Source organism: Mytilus galloprovincialis, chromosome 7 (assembly GCF_965363235.1).
Source record: "Mytilus galloprovincialis chromosome 7, xbMytGall1.hap1.1, whole genome shotgun sequence".
In the NCBI taxonomy this organism is placed as follows: Eukaryota; Metazoa; Mollusca; class Bivalvia; order Mytilida; family Mytilidae; genus Mytilus; species Mytilus galloprovincialis.
In genome coordinates this window covers 65,922,247-65,944,037 of record NC_134844.1, presented here as the reverse complement: position 1 = coordinate 65,944,037, position 21,791 = coordinate 65,922,247, and the positions used below count along the sequence as shown (strand labels likewise).

Here is a 21,791-nt window from a genome sequence, read left to right as displayed (position 1 = left end):
AATAGTAAAACCGTTTTCATCAGAAGTTTACATAAAAGTCGTAATTTTTACAGATAATAGATTATCCTGAGTATAGATATTTTGTGCATAAGATCAAGACTGCAATATACATTCTATGATACATATTTTTCCTCATTATCCATGCACTAACCACTGTAATGGTATAGAAGAGAATGATATTATAGGCATTGATGGTGTCCCTTATTGGAAGTATAATTTAATTTTTATTACTTTCTGTATAAGATGTGTTACCGCTTAGTTTTATTCGATATTGAAAATAAACAATAATCTATTGAAATACTCCAAGAAAATAACAAAAGGTCATTTTTATTTTGAAAAAAGACAGTAATTAACATTTGTAACACAAAGGACGAAATCAAATTGACGTCTGTTTGTTTTTTGTTTATAGATGCAATGGCTGCTTGCGAAAATTCACACATAATCGACAAGTGTAAATTAACAGTGCAAATTTTCCACGATTGCCTTGGATCCCATAATGACGAAGACAAGCCAGCATTCGAAGTGCCGCACCCTGTTTATATCACAAATATCGACAAAAAGAAATTGAAATTCTTACTTCATTCAACATTATCGCAGTCACAGCTTTGCGAACAGCTACAAGCAATCAATGCTGAAATCACGTGGCCATCGTCATCTGACGATAATAAGGTGGAAATGAAGTGTACACTTTCAAAAGAAAAAGCAGGTTATCAAAAACTGGCACAAACATGGAGCAGAGATGTCAAAGAGAGTGTTGACAAATATTTACAGTCGTTGCAAGTAGACAAACACTCCGTTGCTGAGAATGTACACACGTTACTAATGTCAAGACTGAAAGAACTGAATATAGAGAATCAAGATAACGTTAGTGTTATAATTGAGAAAACAACATCGTTTGAGATATATATTGTTGGTCACAAAACGCCTGTGCAAACACTGTCAGCAATTATAAAGGAAATGATAAAAGATATCACGAAAGATATCACACGAAAAACCAAAGAAATGAGTGATTTGATATCTTTAAAGCACCATCAATTGATCCTATTAGAATATACACATTTTGCTGATAAATTGAAAAGTAAATATGAAGGTATTGATATACAGATAGACACAAAAGGCAATGTCGTAAAATTTTGCGGAACGGGAGTTGACATAACTGCTGCGAAAGTTGAATTTTTTGAAATATTAAATGGAATAGTTTCTGAATGTTTTGGCAAGAGGTCAAAACTTTTCTTTCAATATTTAAAACGACCTGATGTTGAAAAGAAGATTTACGGTAAATTCCAAGCAAGCGGTACTATTGGAGTGTTGGATCTTCAGGATGATATTATATATGTGCACGCTATGACAAACAACGAAGCAGAGACATGCGGTGAAATTCTCAAGGAATCTATAATTGAAATATCTTTAGATATAGAAAACTGGCAGACACCTGTTCTCAATTCACGCGAATTTGGAAGATATATTGAGGATTTAGAAGATGAATATAGAAACACCATATTAGAAATAACTACAAATCAGCTAGACGAAGTTGCTATATACTGTTTATCGCAATCCAATGGTCATTTAGTTCACAAAAAACTTTCCGATTTCATATCCATGAATGGAGTACAAGAAAAATCGTACCAGCTCAGTCCTGATGACGTGAAACTTTTACAGGAGTTGATGAAAGAAAAAATAGAAAAACTAGAAAAAGAATTGAAACAAGAAAACATAGTCTTTAGCATTAGAAATGATAGTATTTTTATAAAGGGACAGGGCAAGGCTTTCGAAGACGCTGTTAAAGAAGTAGAGAACTTGCTAAAGTGCATTGATTGTGTAGCTTCAAATTCAAAGTTTCAAAAAGTTGTGAAAAAAGTTATGGGAAAGACAAAATTGAAACAAATTGGTGAAGACGGTAATGAAAGTAGCGATGATGACCTTGATGACGGCACGAGAACTGATAGCAAAGGTATAGTTCAAGGAAATGCTTCAGAAATAGCCTGCTTCACTACAAATGGAAATAAAGAAGTATTGATAATAAAAGGCGACATTACTCAACTTGATGTTGACGTCATAGTTAATGCTGCAAATAAAGATCTACAGCATAAAGGTGGATTGGCAAGAGTCCTTGTTAAAATAGGTTAGTTATCGATTTCGTTTCGTTTTTAGTAATATCTAAAAAAAAATATATTCTTAAAAGGTTCAAGTCTGACTGACAGTTATGTGTTGCAAAATAGTAATAAATACTGCTTTTAGCTTTAGTTAATCATTGTTCTGGTTCAAATGAAATAAATAGTTAAATTTTATGTATATGATTTAACCGTCTACCCTTTTCTGTGCATCCAGACCAGTTTTATTCCATTCTTGTTTGCAAGTGTTTAGAATGATGATTTATGAAAAAAGTAAACTCACAAAAATACTGAACTCAGAGGAGAATCTAATCGGAAAGTCCATAATCACATGGCAAAATCAAAATGACAAAACACATCAAGAAACGAATGGACAAAAACTGTCATATTACTGACTTGGTACAGGCATTTTCAAATGTAGAAAATGGTAGATTTAACCTGGTTTTAAAACGCTAAACCTCTCACTTTGATGACAGTCTCATCAAATTCCGTTATATTTACAATGATGCGTAACCAAACAGACATAATGAATAAAATAGTCAAAATATGGGTACAGCAGTCATCATCGTGTAACAATTTTAAAAGGAACAATTTAACAGAACACAAAACACATCTATCTACAAACACATTCATTGATTCGCGTGTCTGACGTCAAAAATTTTTATACGTCACATACATTTGTCGTTTAATGTATATACAAACAATTTAAAAATTTCACATGTGCAATGTTAGCATACAGGGTTAAAAATTCAAAGTATGTAAGAATTAATTTCAGAAATAGACCGAGATTTAAAATAGTCCAAAAGTTATATAGAATTTATAAGAATTCACAAATAGTTCATTCCACTCCGCGATTGAATAATTTTGACGTTTGTGGTTCAACGTATTTTCTAATTCATAATAGAAATATATCATAATGACATATAATAGAACAATATCATATTGACGGGATCTTTTAAAGTACAGAGTCACGTTATAAGATCCAAAGAAACACAAGAAGTCGCATATACAAATCACAACAGTAAAAAATGAAAGATAATACAAACACATTGACTGGATGTTTAAGTACCGAGCCGGGTTAAATGGATATCACATAAAACAATCCAACAGTAAAAGTAATATTAATAATAGAACAAAGACAAATGAGAGAACAATATAACACATTGTTAAGATGATAAACAACATCAGTACGCAGAATATATACACCGAGACCATCATGCATTATTTGTGAAGTTGATACGGAATATTTATCAACAAGTTTTTGATACCTTCCGATGAACTTTTTTAGAGAAGGGACGAGACGTTCTTTGACATACCCCTGGTTCATCAACTTTTTACTCAGACACTGATGACGTTTTACAAAGTCTGAGTAGGAGCTGTAAGCTCTTGAATATCGAATAAGTAGGGAAATATATATCCCATATGCAGGTGAAGTTGCAATATTGTTTGAAGAACTATATTTCTCCTTTGCAATGATTCTGTCTCCTTTCTTACTTTAATGAAATGGTATTTATGGTTAAATATCATCATTTCTCTTCAAGGTGGGAAAAGTATTCAAGATGAATGTGAACAGTACATTACAAAATCTGGCCCACTTTCTGATGGAGAGGTGTTTTGTTCGGTGTCTGGGGATTTAAATTGTAAAATGATTGCGCATGCCGTCGGACCGACCTGGAAAGGCGGCAAACATAAAGAAGAAAAATATTTAGTCAAGTGTATAGAGACATGCTTAGCAGTGACTGAGAAGAACAAATTTGCCAGTATAGCCATCCCAGCTCTCTGTACTGGAATATTTCACTATCCTTCGGAAGCAGCAACCAATGTAATAGTTGAAATAGTAAAAGATTATTTCAGAGTGCATCCATCTAGCTGCATACAGACAGTTTGTTTATGTGACGTTGTTTTTGACACTGTCAAACTCTTCAAGAAAGCAGCAACTATACATTTCGCAAAGACAGATTCTAAAGGTAAATTTCAGGTGCATGTATATATAAAGTCACAATAGCTTCATGGATAGCATATACGCTAGTGACCATATACTAGTATTAAAATTAAGATACGTAGACTTGAAGGACACCAACTGTGTAATATCTTAGAGAAAAATGCTAAGCCTTGAAAAAGAGAAGTTTATTTGAAAGTAATGTTAGTGTAATGTAATAGTTATACCATTTATCTATAAATGTTGCTGATTCTTGCAGGAACACGCGGCCGTAAGGGAACTTTACAAAAAGATAAGCGTTAATAAAATCATCATAGAAACGAGGATTGAAATTTTATATTTACGCCAGACGCGCGTGTCGTCTACAAAAGATTCATCAGTGACGGTATACGTCGACCTCTGAAACTAAAGAATATCATATAAACAGCTAACTTTATCATCCCATGCAGGTTTAACTGCTGCAAGTGATCAACAAAATGTACAGACTGGCAATATTGAGATAAAGATAGTTAAAGGACAGCTCTCAAAAATGAAGGTAAAGATACAACATATACAGTTATTTCGAATTCTTGTGTGTATTTGGGTACACATTATTATAATTCAGTTATAGTATAAACAATGAATACATATTTTTGTGTCACTATGCTTCATTTTGCTTATTGTTCTAGCAACTTCAGAAGTTACACATTGTGATACCCTCAGGGAAATAAATATCTAACGGCAGTGGCATCGACCCGGTGGTTGTAAATAAACTCATCATAGATACCAGGACTAAATTTTGTATATACGCAAGATGCAAAAGACTCATCAGTGACGCTCGAATCCAAAAAAAGTTAAAAAGGCCAAATAAAGTACGACGTTGAAGAGCATTGAGGATCAAAATTCCTAAAAGTTTTGCTAAATACAACTTAGGTAATATATGCCTGAGGTAGAAAAGCCTTAGTATTTCAAAAAATTAAAAATTTTGTTAACAGTTAATTTATAAGTTAAAAAATTAAAAAATTATAAATATAACCATATCAGTAATAATTTATGTTCGCACAAAAAATGCTGACTACTGGGCTTGTGATACCCTCGGGGAAATAAATCTCCACCAGCAATGGCATCGACCCAGTGGTTGTAAATAAACTCATCATAGATACCAGGACTCAATTTTGTATATACGCCAGACGCGCTTTTTGTCTGCAAGAGACTCATTAGTGACGCTCGATTCCAAAAAATTAAAAAGGTCAAATAAAGTACGACGTTGAAGTGCAAGCCACGATCAAACAAAACTTCTTCTGTTGTAATTGCATCATTCGCCATGTGAATCGAAAAAGTACACGATATTTGTAAATAAACAATTTAGACTAATAATTATAGAATAACTAATCGAAGAATTCAAATAGGGAAAAATCTTCAACGACTGACCGAACAGCACATTAATCACGAATGCGCGTTGTACATGAGTTAGTTATCTGTGTTATTCGGTCACGAGTTGAATATGTTTCATACTTTGAATTCTTTGATTAGTTATTCTTTTTATAACATTAGTAAATTATTTTTTTTATATGAAATTGGAGTAAAATGTAAGGACATATCGTTTTCTACGCATTCTCAACTGGTTTTGATCCTATGTCATCTTCTTCTTGACATACAACTGTTGTATGAGTCAGAGGAGTGAAATAACCACGTTCATTTCAAATATGAATTTATCCTGACTACTTGGCCTATTTTTGCGAATGTATATCAAATAATACTATTAAGGTTGGAGCAATGGTAAATACGACGTCAAAAGAACTAAAGCTGGATCATGGTGCAGTGTCCGCCTCATTGTTGAAAAATGGTGGTCAATCCTTACAACAAGAGTGTTCACAGAACTATCCGAATGGTATCAATTATGGAGATATTGCAGTGACAGCTGGTGGTAATTTAAAGTGTAAAATTGTTTGTCATGGATGCTTAAATCAATGGCGTAAAGAAGGATCGGAAATCAAAGTAAGTAATTACTTATCAACTAAATTGAGTATAGAAATGGGGAATGTGTCAAAGAGTCATCAACCCGATCAAAAATCGGAAAATAACTGGATGCCACCAATGGGTCTTCAATACAAATCGTGCTTCAGCTGGCCCCTTGAACAGAAATGTGTACTAGTTTAGTGATAATCCTACCTAACATAAAAAACCCTATTTATGACGAATTTTACCTAGATATCGATCGAATGAAGTCTCTTATCATGCGTCATTAGTGTACGATCTTGTATGTAGTAATTTTAACTGAAACTTGAAAATATATAGACATTTCACGTCTTATATAAGTAGTATTTAGCAAGAGATTGCATCCAGTTTTTAATGCTTCTATGATTTGTGTCAGTTTTCAAAGTTTTTTTTCTAAAAATCAGTTTATTTTGCTGAGGTGTTTACAATAAAGAAAACAACACACTTCAACAGTTCAGGTGTGCTCTGTATAAAACGTTAACCCTGCATGGTCAAATTTTTAAAACGTTAAAATGTATAGTTTTTAAAATGCTTGTCCTAAAATATCTGGTTCTGTATATATTGTACTAATCAGCTGCCAGTAATTATTAAGTTATGACATTCTACAGCAGCTGATTTAATATAAAATATAAACATAACTTTATATGGTTATTTTTTCATATCGAATTATTTATTAATTTTCACGCACTTGAAGAACATATTTGTCTATATGTTGTTTATATATAATTTGCAGGAGCTAGAAAAGTTTGTGATGGAATGTTTGTCGACAGCTTCTAAAAATAAATGCAGTTCTATTGCCTTCCCAGCGCTGGGAACAGGTAAACTTCGATATCCCGCAGTTCTTGTTGCAAAATCATTGTACAAATGTGTAGAAGAGTTCTCATCGCAAAATCCAAAATCGGTGATCACAGAAGTTCTGTTTGTAGTGTATGATAAAGATCACGACACTGTTAAGGTTTGTTATTTGTTAATATCATATGTTTACGATGGTAACTGACGATTTGTAATGCTTTTGAAATTTTAAATTAATGTAAAAAAGAAGATATGATATGATTGTCATTGAGACAACTGTCAACAATAGACCAGAATGACACAGAAATTAAAAACTAAGGTCACCGTACGGCCTTCAACAATGAGCAGAGCCCATACTGCATAGTCAGCTATAAAAGGTCCCAAAATGACAATTAAAAACAATTCAATCGAGATAACTAACGGCCTTATTTGTATGTATATAAAAAGAATGAACAAAAACAAATATGTCACACATAAACAAACGATAACCGCTGAATTACAGTCATTATTTTATCAGTCATGTAGAAACTTGCATCTCCTTATTTAAGTCAAGTAAATGAATATTACACGTAACATATTCTTGTGTACGAACAGCTAAAAATATATAGCCAAGGATGTAAAAATGTATAGAAATATAAGTTGCTACAATGTATATGACTAAGAGATTTGGCAAATTCATCTTGAATCAACTTTACCCAATAAAAGTAGAAACTGAATAGTCTATAACACAAAGTGTTCATCATTTTTATACTTTATAAACTGTAGTATCTTTAATAAAAAAACTATTTTGCAGGCTTTCGAAACAGAGGAAAACCATAGAAAAAGTAAGTTATTGAAAAACATATTTAAAAATGATGAATACAAGGCTCAACTTCTTTTTCATTTGGTTTCTAGTTGTCTCAGTGGCAATCATGCCACATCTTCTTATTATTTTTAATAATATATAACGTTCTCTAACGTTAGTTTGCCTAATCAAAATGATATGAAATTTATACACAATGCTCATTACCAGAAATCGCAGATCAAGTACACATTTGAGTATTGTCTCTTAACTCTTCTTGAGTTATGTCCCTTAATAACGTTATATGCAAGCGGGTCACCGTATGTGTCCTACAGACACATTACTCATTTCTTTCTATTAACAATGGAGTTGGTTTAAAGTAATATAATTTTTTTTTCAAGTAAAAGCACTTAAAAATGTATCATTTCAAATACGTCATCTCTGAACTTCTTAGTTTTGAAGTTTGTTTGGAAAAGAAGATATGGTTTAATAGACATATATTGGTACACATTGAAAATAAAATATGTTTAAAGATATAATTATTACTATTGAAGCCTGTTCTTAAAGGTATCGAATTTGTAACGGGTTTACAAGTGCATACATTTTTTTCATTGTAGAAATTTCAACTGTGAAGAATACAGATAGAATTTTAAAGGGAGGAGTTTCAACAGTTGTGTTTAGCAGAATGAGCGACGAAGAGAAACGTGAAGTTCTTAAAACAGCGATTGCAGCTAAACAACACTTTGAGGAAGAACTCAAAGAAACTAAAGATGAAATGAAGAAGAAGGACGAAGAACTAGATCAACTGCAAAAGAAGGCTAGAACATTTTTATGCCCCATTTATTGGCATTATGTTTTCTGGTCAGTGTATCTGTTCGTTCGTCCGTTCGTCCATCTATTCGTTCGTTCGTCCGTCTGTCTCTCTTCAGGTAAAAGTTTTTGTCAAGGTAGTTTTTAAAGAAGTTGATGTCCCATCAACTTTAAACTAAGTACACATGTTCCCTATGATATGATCTTTCTTATTTAAGCCAAATTATAGTTTTTACCTTATTTTCACGGTCCAAGGAGCATAGAAAAAGATAGTGCGGATGCGACATCCGTGTACTAGGGACACCTTCTTTAGTTTAAGTATTGAAAATATAATTGCATAGTTAAACGACCTCTTACAGTATAACTTTAATACAACAAACTTTATCTGCATAATGATCTATCAATACATGCTTTATACAATGCACGAAAAAATTACAAAGCAAATGAAAGATGCAACAACATAATATAATCAAAGATACCAGCATATTTGTATTGGCGTTGGCACGGTTCGTCTATTTGAGACTCGTCAGTAGCGTTCAAATAAAACAGATGCCAGATAAAACACGAAGTTACGAGGCGTTAGAAGTAATAAATTTTATTGCATTTGTTATGATATGGCTTAGGTGACAAAATAAACAAATGTTCAATAAATACTAATTACATTAATCGTCTATTTTGGTAAGTCAGTAAAATGTTGATAAAAGATAGCACAAAAATGATGCAGAAAAATAAACGATATGCGGAAATAAAATTTCTCACTTCTTTAATAAGGAGACATTAATTTTGCAAATGTGGGGGACATGATGCTTACAAAAACAAATAATAAGTATAAGGTTTAGCTCTTATGGAATCACATAAACCCTTATTAAGCGTAACAGGGCGCTTAATAAAAAAACGTTATGAATTCATCACACTATAAAGAAATCCAGGTAAAAAAAGAATCAAAAATGATATAACACTGTTAATATCAGAGAGCACAATTGTATTTATGAGTTGAAAACAACATATTAATTTTATTTTATATTCATATCTTATTTATATTTTTAAATATTTACCATATGGAATTTGAAAGTGATTAAAAGAACCTGATATCAAAACATAAAGAGCATATTTTTTTGTATTCCCATCGATGTATTAAAATAAGAATATATATAACGAATATGGAATTATCAGTTATGGACGTACTTCGGCTAACCTGAAAAAAATCGAGCATTTAAAATTGATACTATAATTAAGAAGAGCACTAGTAAAGGAACAAAATATGATAAATATAGATATGTTATGGATCTCCTAAACGAAATATTAAAGTTTTAAAACATGGCAGAAAAAGGCTTACAAGGGTTTTACCTCATATTTGCATTGGTATTATTTTCGAATCAAAAAGAAAGAAAAGAAATCTACAATCTGTTTAAATTTTGTTAAATGACTTTGAATGAGTTATTGAAGTATATGTTGAAAAGAAAAATGGGTGTTGTGGGTTAAGATGTTTTACCCTGTGTTGTATAGGGAAAAAAAGGAGTCCGAACATCTGACGAAAATTCATAAACCACACCTAAGTATATCCATAATTTCAGGTTTTGCTATGAAACTTATAATGGAATGCTACAATACCGACCTAACCTTTTGCATTGAACTTTAGAGAACAACGGTTTCTGCATAAATTTATGCATGACTCTCATACATATTTCAAACGTGAAGACGAATGATTTGTTTTAGACTGGATCCTCAAGACGTCATATTAACATGTTAAGAAATTATGAAATATACATTGAACATAAAATCACCAAATACCCTTCATTTTTGTTTTTTTACCCTTTGATACTTTCATATGTTTATAATTACATTAGATGTGTGTTTCATTATAATATTTTATTCTGATTGGCTAACTGCACATCACGTGTTATTCCGTAATCAGTTGCATTGCTCAATACAACTTTTCATTCATGATAACACGTGCTCCAACAATAAAGTGCACAGGTGAATTAAATAATAAAATATATGAAATTCGTGTTTTCATGATCATAGCTAAAAAATGTAATTATAAGTATTGCATGCTTCTTTTTGTAACTTTATAGGGTTGTAAAAGCGTTGACCGTGCGTACATTTTTAGAATGAAGCGCTTCCTCGCTTCATACAAAATGTGCTTCGGTCAACGCTTTTACACCCCAATAAATTTACAAAAAGAAGCATTCAATTCTTAAATAACAATTAATGAAAAAAATATAAGACATTTTAAAAATATTTTATTTTTAATATTTGGTATTTTGAAATGTGGTTTTATGTGTTTCTGAAATAAATCTTAAATATTTCAGATTAAAAAAAAAAGAAACAGATAATACACAAATCAAACCTGATATACTATAATATAGCTTTCACCATTCTCATTCAATGCCAAGCTTAAAATATTTAACTAGAACAATTGAACTTCAAATAATTCATAGTTCGAATACCATCATAGGTTTCAAACAGACAGTTATTAATGAAAGGAGAAAAAGAGGCTCTGGAAGGAAACAAAGTTGTTTACTTTGACCTTTATCCAGAAAGAGCGTACAAGGAAGGGTCAGCTGCACAAACCCACTTCAGACTTGCAGAGTCGCAGTTTTATAGGCTAATTAGTGGAAGTGGAAACAGGTGATTGTATGATTATGATAAACGAAAAAAGAATTTATTGAAATTTTAGATAATTATAACTGTATAATGCAAAACATTTAACAAATCAAACACTTTTTCGATCTCTACATGATTGGGACACGTTATTAATACAAAGAATAAAAGCAAATTATAACTAATTCTGATCTCATCGCAAATATTTTGTTATGTGGCTAGATTATTCAGACGTTTGACTAAATTCGAGTTAAATATTCATATTGCAGCGAGTGCAATACACACAAGATAACGAGAGTTTTGTGAACTATGTAATAATTTATCAAAAATAAACCTCAAAATAGTTTTATACATGTATATCTTGAGAAACCGTTAAAGCTACATATTTGATATTCGAAGCAGTATTTGCGAGTGATGGGTATGCCTCCAACTATTTTACAATTATGTAATTTATGAGAATTATGATTAGAAATCAACAAAACATCAAAAGGAAATTGAAGATTACCCCATAGTTTAAAAAAAAAAAAAAAAAAATGGAATGATACATTTTTAATCTGGAATTTCAGCTTCACAGTTACTAGAGTACAGTATGTTGTCAACCCACCTTTGGTAAAACATTTTCAGTGAGTATATATGAATCTTATCAATAAACTTAAAGGAATCATTCGAGATCGTCTTTTGTTATTCGTATAAATGTTACATGTGGTATTTGTGATATCTGTTAAATCGACATTTTATAAACAAAATAAGTATAAGAACGTTTCTTTCAACTGTAACAAAATGTTCTGTTATTAAGTTTTACTGAAGAGACAATTACGATACTGTAGTTAACACGTTTTTATACCACCGCAAAAATTGAAAACTTTTTGGTCGTATATTGGTATGACGTTGGCGTCGTCGTCGTCGTCGTCATCGTCGTCGTTCGAAGACATTTGGTTTTCGCACAATAACTTTAGTATAAGTAAACAGAAATCTATGAAATTTATACGTAAGGTTTATAACCATAAAAGGAAGGTTGGGATTGTTTTTGGTAGTTTTGGTCCCAATAGTTTAGAAAAAAAGGGATAAAAAAAGTCCCAAATAAGCATTTTTCTTGGTTTTTGCACAATTACTTTAGTATAAGTGAATAGAAATCTATGAAATTTTAACACAAGATTTATGACAACAAAAGGAAGGTTGGGATTGAATTTGGAAGTAATGGTCCCAAAAATTTAGGAATAAGGGGCCAAAAGGGTCCAAAATTAAACTTTGTTTGATTCCATCAAAAAAATAATTATTGGGGTTCTTTGATATGCCTAATCTAACCGTGTATTTAGATTCCTAATTTTGGTCCTTTTTTCAAATTGGTCTACATTAAGGTCCAAAGCGTCCAAAATAAACTTAGTTTGATTTTAACAAAAAAAGAATTATTGGGGTTCATTGATATGCTAAATCTAAACATGTACTTAGATTTTTGATTATGGGCCCAGTTCTCAAGTTGGTCCAAATGGGGTCTAAAATTAAACTTTGTTTGATTTCAACAAAAAATGACGATATGGGGTTCTTCAATATGCTGAATCTTACCATGTATTTAGATTTTTAATATTTGGGCCCGGTTATCAAATTGGTCCACATTTAGGTCTTAAGGGTCTAAAATTGAACATTATTTGATTTCATAAAAAAATTTGAATTTTTTTGGTTCTATGATATGCTGAATCTAACCATGTATTTAGATTTTGGATATTGGACCATAATAGGTAAATGTACAATTTAAAATTGTTAAGTTTGTAAGTTTAAGTTCTTAGACCACATTCATTCTTTGTCAGAAACCTATGTTGTGTCAACTATTTAATCACAATCCAAATTCAGAGTTGTATGAAGCTTAAATGTTATGTCCATACTTGCCCCAACTGTTCAGAGTTCGACCTCTGCGGTCGTATAAAGCTGCGCCCTGCGGAGCATCTGGTTCTAACATATTTTAATGAATTGCAGTTGTTAAATTCTGATTGCTGGCTTTTAACATACAAACTAGTATGCTTAATAACACTATAAGAGTTTTTGATTGGTTAAATCTGATAAGTATTTGCATAATGTAAAATGAACGACATAATTTATGACAACAGTTTGATCAATTTGAAACATGCCTCTTAATTCAAATCCACATAAGCTTACTTACAAATTTCTGAGATTCGATACAGTGTTACTATAAAGATTGAAATTATCACTGTTATGTATTGTAGCAAAGCAATAGATGACATGAAGAAGCACAGAGGAGCCAAAATGGCTTATCCGATATTAGCATTTCATGGTACAATAGAGGCAAACATAAAGTCTATTGTTGAAAACAATTTCAAAGTCCCAGGTAAATCTTTTTCTTTACATATATGACCCAGAATCAATTAAATATTTTGCACAAATTAAAGCATCTTCAAGATATTGCATCTATCTCAAATAACAGCATTTTATTAGATGTGTTATTTTGATGAGAAATACTCGTTTCACCGTTTCATTTTATTTTTTTTCTAGGCCAGCAAGGATTCGCGCACAGGCATAACAACGGGTACTATGGCAGAGGTGTCTACTTTAGTGAATATCCTGGTTACTCGATGGGTTACATTTCAGGGGCAACTCAGCTTCTTCTTAGTCAGGTCTTACCTGGGAATGTGTACGTATGTCCTTCCGTGATTCATGGAGCTTCACTTCAGCAAGGCTATGACTCCCATATGTCACCAGATAAGAAAGAGCTTGTTATATTCAACTCTCATCATATTCTTCCGTTTTACATTGTGCACTATACAACTGGAGCGTTCGCTTACCACCAGGTAAGTTCCTTTATATATGTTTTTTGTCGTGAAATAACATTAAACGTTCCAATTTTGAAATTCGAAAACATTGTCTTCAGTGATCGATGCTCATAGCCAAAAATATATTAAGAGCCGATTAAACCGAAGTAGGTGGCCAAATTCTAAAAAAGATCGACGTGTAAATTGCCAGTGTTATTTGAAATATCTATAAGGACACTAAGTACATCAAACGTCAAATTTGTCTCGAAACATGACAATTGTAAATGTTAATTGAACGTATGTGCACACTGTACAATATTGTATAGCAACACGTTTCGACATTTGTAATGCGCATCTGGTGAAGAAAATTGGTACCGTTAATTTTATTACTACCACTTGGTGGATGCCTCTGCTGGTGGACTATTAGTCCTTGAGGGTATCACCAGCCCAGTAGCCAGTACTTCGGTACTGGCATGAAAATACGGATTTTTTGTGTTATTAAAATTTGCTGTTACAAAATGATAGAAATTATTATAAATTAAGGAATGTATCTCCCTCATGCAAAGCTCTGATTCCTTCCACGGATTTGGCTATACTTTTTGGATCTTTTGGATTATAGCTCTTCATCTTTCATATAAGCTTTGGATTTCAAATATTTTGGCAACGAGCATCGCTGAAGAGACATGTATTGTCGATATGCGCATCTGGTGCATGAAAATTGGTACCGTTAATTTTATTACTACCACCTGGTCGATGCCTCTGCTGGTGGACTATTAGTCCCCGAGGGTATCACCAGCCCAGTAGCCAGTACTTCGAAACTGGCATGAAAATACGGATTTTTTGTGTTATTAAAATTTGCTGTTACAAAATGATAGAAATTGTTATAAATTAAGGAATGTATCTCCCTCATGCAAAGCTCTGATTCCTTCCACGGATTTGGCTATACTTTTTGGACCTTTTAGATTATAGCTCTTCATCTTTTATATAAGCTTTGGATTTCAAATATTTTGGCCACGAGCATCACTGAAGAGACATGTATTGTCGATATGCGCATCTGGTGCAAGAAAATTGGTACCGTTAATTTTATTACTACCACTGGGTCGATGCCTCTGCTGGTGGACTATAAGTCCCCGATGGTATCACCAGCCAAGTAGCCAGTACTTCGGTACTGGCATGAAAATACGGATTTTTTGTGTTATTAAAATTTACTGTTACAAAATGATAGAAATTATTATAAACTAAGGAATGTATCTCCCTTATGCAAAGCTCTGATTCCTTCCACGGATTTGGCTATACTTTTTGGATCTTTTGGATTATAGCTCTTCATCTTTCATATAAGCTTTGGATTTCAAATATTTTGGCCACGAGCATCACTGAAGAGACATGTATTGTTGAAATGCGCATCTGGTGCAAGAAAATTGGTACCGTTAATTTTATTGTAATAAGATTTAACTCCAATCAAAGTTAGAAGAAAGTTTAGAATCAGTGCAAGGAGCATTGCTCACTGTGAGTTGAGCTCCTTGCAACCTCTAAGTGTTTTTCATTAATTTCATTTTATTTTTCATAGAAGTATATTGTAGTGGATGGTTGTGTAGGTTTATTCATACTTGTCATTTCTGAGTATTCTTGAATTCTCTTTAAAATGATATCTTGGGACTAAAGTCTTTTAATATTATGTTATTTTGTTATGCAACCCGATCTTTTTGTAAGTATAATTATATTATCTATACTTATCTTATATTGGTGGTTAAACCTTTGTTTAGTTAATCTAAATTATTTCGTTTCGCTTAATGATCGCATTACATAACAAAATATCATAAATTAAAAGACTTTAGTCCCAAGATATCATTTTAAAGAGAATGCAAGAATACTGATGAAAAAAATCTAATGTGTTTTTATATGTGTTGGATGGTTTTATCGGATTCTTTAATAATACAAAATATGTAAACACTGAGATAAATAACATTCAATAAATGTTGACATTAGTGGTATATACTCTTAGTTTCGTATTTAAGTGATAACAATGTATGTGACCTTGTGATTGATATCTTTATTCGTGGAGACTTTTCTGTTTGTATTAGAAAATATAAAAATGTGTAATTGTTCCATTAACTGTTAATCAGTTAAATACAAGGAGGACTATCAAATCCGATGAGAACAGACAAAATCACAACCAAAACAAAAAAGGAAAACAAACAAGTTCACAATAGTAAGCCATTGATTATGAAAAACGATCAAAATCACAGCCGATTTAAACTCCGATGTGAATTACGTCGCTTTTGGTTTTGAAACAATCTAAACCATAGGACGATTCATCTATAACTACAGACTGAAGATATCCGTTATGTTTATTGATGGTGGTTAGTTTGATATTTATAACTTTACTCTGAAGAAATACTTTTTTTAATATCAAAATGCTGAAACCCTGAGTTACAAGCGAATGTAGTTTTTTTGGGGCAATGGACAGTTTAAAGTCATACTTGGTTTTCAGTTTTGATATTTAATATGGTCTATGTAAGAATATGGTTTTGACATCAAACTGACAGTGTTACCTATCATAAATATTACGACACTCTTTAACTTTCTGGTTAAGTTTCAATGTTATGTAATCATAATTGGACCTAGAGATGAATTTACATATTTCGATATGTTGTATAGTAGATACAACTAGACGAAGTTGAAACTTATATGTTCATTTAACCAGTCATATATATCATGTAGTTTGATACTGGAAAAGTCCGCATAATTCGAAGTGAAGAACAACAACTGCAATACAAAATATAAAAATGGTAGATGTTTTGAAAGAAAATTCTCATGTTATGTTTGATTGATAAAAGTTATCTTTTTTGTCATTGGAACTAATTCTCATTTTGGACGATTTTTTCAATTTAAATTCAATTTGATAAATGCTTAGAAAAAAGTATTTGCAGTTTATACGACAGCATAATCTAAGACGTCAGTTTTGTTGTTGGTAGTTTCATGTTGTTATCGGTTGCGTTTACATGTTTACGGAAGCCGTATTTTCAACATTAAAAATAGCAATTGAGGGTATTCTCAGTAAGATATACCTGAGATTTTTTTATAAAGATTAAGTTATTTTTATATATTTAGAACAAAATATTAAACCCATCCGTTCAAAAATGCATATATCCGGGTGCGGGAATTCTCGCTACATTGAAGACCCATTGGTTGCCTTCGGCTGTTGTTTGCTCTATGGTCGGGTGGTTGTCGCTTTGACATATTCACCATTTCCTTTCTCAATTTTATATTCGCAGAGAAAGTGATTATTTGTGTGATCTATCTGCAAGAAGTTGACAATAACAACATTATCTTTTACTTTTTCAGAAAAAATTCTAAGTGGGATATATGTGTATTTTTTTCAATGTGAAAAGGATTATACATGGAAAACTTCTGCAATCTTCTATTAGTTGTTTTTGTAACAATGGACATGTGATAGTTTCAATCCTAAATGGTATTGATGAATGACATATACAATAAAAATAGACAATACCTTAAAGCATATGTCATCTATTTTATTTTTTTATAAATAAGTGAACAATGAACAATATGATATACATAATAATGTACATTTATATTCTTTTTTTCATTTTTTCAGTTTGTGAAATTGTATTAATTTTCTAAACATACCAACCGAAAGTAGATATTTTTCAGTTGAACTAAATTTCAAAACATTTCGAAATAGATTTATGCATCTATACAAAAGTTCAAATACAAATAAAACAGATTCTTTTACATGTTTTATTGAATTAAGTTTATGCAATATAATAACGAGACATTTTTTTTCAAATTATAAAGTTGATTAAGTTTTTATAAGAATAGATACTTACAAACACCTGATATATGTAAACAAGCACTTGTTATTATACCATTTTTTAATATTAATCTCTATTAAATCTGAATATCAGATATAACAAATAATATGGAGGCTGAAAGGTTAACAACTCCACCTAAAATTTCAAAATCCAATATATCAACAATGTTTTAAAAACATAATTTTAGTTCAATCCTTTGTTATGATATTATTTGTTATACGTGAGCTCAAATAAATGTTTGCAAAACAATTCTTACAATTTGACTTTTAATCGGATTTTTTATTCATATACATTTGTACATATAAGAAAGTAAAATCACAAAAATACTGAACTCCGTGGAAAATTCTATCGGAAAGTCCCTAATCACATGGCAAAATCAAATGACAAAACACATCAAAAACAAATGGACAACGACATATTAGATAAGACAACATATAATCGTTGAATATTATTGGATATCAAATAAAAAAAACGAGTGAGGCCATCATGTTGGTCATGTTTGTAAATATAAAACCAATGAGATGTGGTATGGTTGCAACGAGACAACTATCCATGAAGTGAATGTGAGCAAATAAGGGCAAACGGATGATGGGAAAAACCTTGACATATAATTTATCGCCTTTAAAAATGACCTTGCACGATTAATGTGAACAAAAATCAACGGATAACCCAAGTCCTAATTTATTATAAAACAGTTAACGAAAAACAAAAACAGAAATGAAACAACAGCAACCATTTAACTACTGAATCAGAAAATAACTGTGGCCGGATCAAACAGGCTTAAACATTTGATTAAATCCTCTCCTGCAACAGGAGTGTTATAAAGTACAACACAGAACAAAAATACGAAAATCAGTAAAAGTATGCTTGATTCGAAATATCTGTTCAAGACACAAAACACCTTGCATAAAAACAATAGTTACAAAACACCCAGTTGAAAGCCAATGAAATATGAAATGAAGAGCATAATCGCCCAGTAATAAGTCCAACAAAGCTAGTAGAAAGACGTCATTTTGAGTCCGAAAAACGCATTCCTTTGTCATGTTTGTGCAATGCCAAAATATAAGTTGGAAAAATCAACAGGATATAAGATAATAAGTTCCCACAATGTTAGTACCAAAAAAAAACAATTTTTTAAATATTTACAACTGTGTCAAAGAGACAACATTGAGAGTAAGTATATCCAAGGGATCGATTTGTTTACATGTATCTTATCGATATTTACGGGGTTTATCAATAATACCATCTTGAACAAAATTATTTGATATCCAACTTTTAATAAGATCTTTAGAGTCCAGCCACACTTTCTAACCAATCTTTGTATCTGTGAACAATTTGGAAAAGGTTTTCACCAAAAATGTATATAACGTTTCTTATCTCCAATTTGCAGAAATGAAAATACAGCGAATGTTATCAATTATTGTGCAACATTTTTAAAAGCAGAACAAAAAGTACGATACAACTAATTATATGTATACTGTCAAAAAACATGCGGTATCTCCAAATAACATGATTATTTCTAGTTGCTGACATTGTGCAATTTCCCTTGCAAAACAACGCAAAAATCAATAAATACACAACAGAAGAAATAGAGGGACAAAAGAGGGGCGAAAGATACCAGAGGGACAATCAAACTCATGGATCGAAAAAAAAAAACTGCCTACGCCATGCCTAAAAAAAAAAACAAACAGACAAAAAATCGTACACAATACACAACATATAAAACTAAAGACTTAGAAACACTAGCTCCACCAAAAACTGGGGTTGATCTTAGGTGCTTCGGAAGGGTAAGCAGATCCTTTACTACATTGTCACTGGTTTAATTGTTAAAGACAATTTTCAATAATTTTAGGTAATTTATTTGATTTATAATACATAAAATTATTGTTTGGAGACATTTGTTTTTGTTAAACATAGTATCGAAAGAAATTATCGTGATACGTTGTGGTTTGTATTATGTAAATGAATCACAACTATGTTGTAAGAAATTATAATCACGAAGAATAACATGAATAATGTCGGTTCTTCCTGCATTAAGCGTTAGTCAAAATATTTGCAAAACTACACTGAAGAATATAATGAGCACAAACACACTAATTTTCACTTTTTTCATGATTTAAAAAGTGTCTCTCACTGTATTAAATCAAAAATCTTTTCTGGGTAATTCACTGTTTTGAACACTTTGTCTTACCATAATAATCATATTGCATGTAGGTTTCATTATGTTACACTATGTAACATTCAGGATGACACTTTACACTTTAGCATAGTAATTTTGAGTCAGTTCTATTTTCTTCACAGTTTTTTTCACCCGCATAGTTAAAACTTATTTCATTATATACACTTGGAATCCCTGTACATGTTGAGCTCCGTCACACATAATGGCGTAGCTGTTATACAAACTGCACTCTCCTGTTTCTGTAGAAATTACGAACACTCTACAGTCTTCAGATATTTTATAATACCGTGCACATTCAATTTTACTTCTTGATGTCATGAGTTGGTTGGCTGGTGCTGTAAGAATGGTGTTATTTGAGACTAATTTGAGCTGAATTTGGCCTTGTTTTAAGGGTTGATATCCTGTAAAAACAACATTAATTTTAACAAATCTAAAATGTAGAATATAAGTTGTTTATTAATTGTTATTGTCCTTGTCAAGTCCCTTAAAGTATATTTTTATTATTCTGACGACTTTGCTTTGGAAATTAAACTGATTGTTTTTATTTTAAAAATAGAAAAAAGAATTGATACAAAATAATGCAAAGAACATTTTGCAGCTCTCTTGATAACAGGCTGAACATAGGACTGAATAGTAGGGACTTTTTAAACGTCATTTCATTTCTAAATATCAAGACAAATTCATCTTGTTGATACCTGTTATCTTTCAAAGATAAATTTGAGTCCATTAATTAAGTTTTTTTGTGCTCTGATTTTAATGTTCTGTATGCATATAAATAAACTCATCATAGATACCAGGACTAAATTTAGTATATACGCCAGACGCGCGTTTCGTCTACAAAAGACTCATCAGTGACGCTCGAATCCGAAAAAGTTAAAAAGGCCAAATAAAGTCCGAAGTTGAAGAGCATTTAGGACCAAAATTCCTGAAAGTTTTGCCAAATACAGCTAAGGTAATCTATGTCTGAGATAGAAAAGCCTTAGTATTTCAAAAAATTCAAAAATTTGTAAACAGTAAATTTATAAATATAACCATATAAGCGCTTTTCAGAGGAGGGGCGAAAGATACCAACTGTACTTTCAAACGTACGACGCCACGGATAAAAAATGAAAGACAAACCAACAACAGTACAAAACCACAACTTCGCACAATGAACACCACCAAAAGCTTCAGATGCTTCCAAGTGCCCCTGAAGGGTAAGCAAATCCCGGTCTACATTTGGCACCCGTAGTGTTCGTTGGGCATCTGTAAATGTTAAATGTTTCTATATTATCGAATGTGTCAACAAGAGTTTGTCATTGTTACTGTTTTTATTTAACAAACTAGGTGACAATGAACACCATAGTGCAAAAAACATGTAGCAGCATTAACCAATGCTACAATAATCAATCGAAATGGAGCATTTAAATTGTAACTTAAAAATTGAATCTAACCGCACTAAATCAGAAGGGAAACACAAAGTTCGCGTTACAAGGATTTTCAAAGTTTATTTTGAAGATAACTTGATTTAGAATTAAATGTTTTCTCATAAGAGTTGGTAAAAATTTGTAACAAGCAACGGTAATGATTCAACAAAAAGTACTTCAGAACTCCATATACAATATGATCATCATTTTTCTAATTTCAAAAACTTTATTTTTAGCACTAATAAAAGTTAGTTTCCATTAAGTTAAAATATGCATATCACACATCTGTTTGGAACTGGTGGAATGTTCTTCTTTCCGGAAAAAGAATTTATTTGATGCATTCTGGGAAATAATTGCTCATAAAAATAATAACACTTTTTAGCTCACCTGACCCAAAGGGCCAAATGAGCTATTCTCATTCTGCCCCAAAAAGAATAAAAGAAGCCTCAAAACTCCATTATAAAGACATTTTTTTTCAAAATTTGCTGCATTATAACATCATGTTTTGCCATAATGTTTATCCAGGGGTTAAAAAAATTTATGGAAATATTATTTCATATGAATTTCAAACATTTTTCATTATTTCGTTTTGTTATG

At 31.6% G+C, this 21,791-nt stretch overlaps 1 protein-coding gene across 1 annotated transcript in view; it reads left to right on the top strand.

Annotated features, from left to right (window-relative positions):
* LOC143083490 (protein mono-ADP-ribosyltransferase PARP14-like) overlaps positions 1–17,858 on the top strand; it is a 46,812-nt gene extending 28,954 nt beyond the window's left edge. The window contains exons 5-16 of the mRNA XM_076259750.1: positions 410–2,122; positions 3,653–4,078; positions 4,500–4,585; positions 5,797–6,027; positions 6,761–6,982; positions 7,613–7,643; positions 8,218–8,417; positions 10,869–11,041; positions 11,581–11,637; positions 13,234–13,355; positions 13,520–13,815; positions 17,122–17,858. Coding sequence (XP_076115865.1) covers positions 410–2,122; positions 3,653–4,078; positions 4,500–4,585; positions 5,797–6,027; positions 6,761–6,982; positions 7,613–7,643; positions 8,218–8,417; positions 10,869–11,041; positions 11,581–11,637; positions 13,234–13,355; positions 13,520–13,815; positions 17,122–17,133 — 3,569 coding nt within the window. The 3' untranslated portion in view covers positions 17,134–17,858. The remainder of the gene's footprint in view (positions 1–409; positions 2,123–3,652; positions 4,079–4,499; positions 4,586–5,796; positions 6,028–6,760; positions 6,983–7,612; positions 7,644–8,217; positions 8,418–10,868; positions 11,042–11,580; positions 11,638–13,233; positions 13,356–13,519; positions 13,816–17,121) is intronic.
* The last annotated feature ends 3,933 nt before the right edge of the window (positions 17,859–21,791 follow it).